At 36.5% G+C, this 1,898-nt stretch overlaps 1 protein-coding gene across 1 annotated transcript; it reads left to right on the top strand.

Annotated features, from left to right (window-relative positions):
• The first annotated feature begins 456 nt into the window (after window positions 1-456).
• LOC110035410 (probable histone H2A.3) lies at window positions 457-1,559 on the top strand. The gene is made up of 2 exons (XM_020739642.1): window positions 457-717; window positions 1,168-1,559. The coding sequence occupies exons 1-2, from the start codon at window positions 529-531 to the stop codon at window positions 1,381-1,383; spliced, it is 405 nt and encodes a 134-aa protein (XP_020595301.1). The 5' UTR covers window positions 457-528; the 3' UTR covers window positions 1,384-1,559.
• Window positions 1,560-1,898: the final 339 nt, after the last annotated feature.

Here is a 1,898-nt window from a genome sequence, read left to right on the forward strand (position 1 = left end):
ATTTATTAAATACCAAACAACATGATAAAAATTCATGTATTTACTTCACTTTACACTAAATATAATGGTAAAATTATGATGAGAAAATAAATTGTTATAAAGGTGCCTCAAAATTATAAATGTATTTTATTAAAAAGGTATATAATCTGATTATAAAAGGTAATTTTTTCATTATAATTTTTTTTAAAATAATTTAAAAATAATTTCTTAAATAAAATTTTGATGCGGTGAACCCATTGAGCCTTTATTGCCCGAAATCGTAAACGAAGGGCAATCCTGTAAAAGTACTTACTCAACAAAATAGAGGCTAGAGACGTTCCGGTCTCGGATTCCTCTTTGCACTGCTAAATCGCACCGTCCAGCTCGACTGCAACCAACGGCAACAGATGATAATCCGTGTGCTCCCCTATGATTGGTCACTGCTGAACTGAACTCTATAAATAATAATATGATGGCGGGGCTCGGAACAGTAAGTATTCCCGATTTCTTTTAGGAGGATCTGTTGGGAAGCCTAGTAATTGGTTGGCAATGGCCGGAAGAGGGAAAGCCATCGGATCAGGAGCTTCAAAGAAAGCTACATCGAGGAGCAGCAAGGCAGGGCTTCAGTTTCCCGTTGGTCGTATTGCTCGTTTTCTCAAGGCTGGCAAGTACGCAGAGCGCGTTGGCGCTGGTGCTCCAGTCTACCTCGCCGCTGTCCTCGAATACCTTGCAGCCGAGGTTTGAATTTTCTCTGCCACTTTTGTCTGTTACGTTTTGCTAGGTCTTTGGGTTGATGTTGGTTTCCGCCTTTTGAACGGAGTTGCTGGCTTAAATCGCACGGTTAGACGTATGGTACCTTGGCATCGGTGTTATTGATCTTTCGGTACCGATTTTATGGTGCATCAAGTATATTTTTGCTGATTTAAAGTCTTATGAATTGTGTTAGGAAGTCATATTTTTGTACGTTTTTTTATTAAGTAATTTAGGGTTTTGACCTAAGTTATCTTCGATTTTGAAATTCACATGGTTGATACTTTACTGGTTTTTCGTGTCTAGGTTTGTTTGTTTGTCTGTTTTCTTAAAATCCTTCAATTCACCTATTGTCGTGTTCGGGATAATAGCTTAATCGTTCAATTATCTTGCATATTGCAAGGTTTTTATGAATCATGTTTGTCGACATCTGTCCAGGTCCTGGAATTGGCAGGCAACGCAGCAAGGGATAACAAAAAAACAAGAATTGTTCCAAGGCACATCCAACTGGCTGTGAGGAACGATGAGGAGTTGTCCAAGTTGCTTGGGACAGTAACTATTGCCAATGGTGGAGTAATGCCCAACATCCATAACCTTCTCCTCCCAAAGAAGGTTGGTGGTTCATCCAAACCTGGTTCGGCAGAAGAGGAATGACATAGTTATAATACTATCGTTATTTCTTCTTTTAAGATGCTGGAGTTGGTTCTGTAAATCAGTGATGTGGTTTATATATCTGATTAGGTCAAATTGCTTTCTTTGTAGTCCCTCTTTTGTAGTTGATCTGCTACTGTTAGTTTTAAAAATGCCAGCCCTTTTTTGTTTCATTTTTATTTTAATCTCTCATAGTATTGTTGTGGTAACATTAAAATAATTATTTCCATAAATTTTTTGAAAAATTAATCTTGCGGAGGCTTATTTTTGGCTACAACAAGCAGATTTTTTTGAATGCATGTGCTTGTTTATCTTCAATGTTTGGAGTGGTGATGTTAATCCAAAATTTGTTTCAACTAAGAAATAAAATAATAATGAAAAGTCTACAGTTTTAAGATGGAATTACGTTTTGTTTAGTTTGCATTTTTGCAAATTTCTCATTAAATTTGTTTTTGGCAAACTTATGGTTCTGAATACATCAAGAAAGTTCTTGAATGATTGTGTACGAAAAAGTACGT

The sequence above is a fragment of the Phalaenopsis equestris genome, unplaced genomic scaffold, assembly GCF_001263595.1.
Source record: "Phalaenopsis equestris unplaced genomic scaffold, ASM126359v1 Scaffold197637, whole genome shotgun sequence".
Lineage (NCBI taxonomy): Eukaryota > Viridiplantae > Streptophyta > Magnoliopsida > Asparagales > Orchidaceae > Phalaenopsis > Phalaenopsis equestris.

Bases quoted from the DNA above. Each gene is read 5' to 3' on its own strand.
- LOC110035410 (XM_020739642.1), top strand. From the start codon at position 529: ATGGCCGGAAGAGGGAAAGCCATCGGATCAGGAGCTTCAAAGAAAGCT. The intron at 718-1,167 runs GTTTGAATTTTC...ACATCTGTCCAG, and splicing joins TCGAATACCTTGCAGCCGAG to GTCCTGGAATTGGCAGGCAA.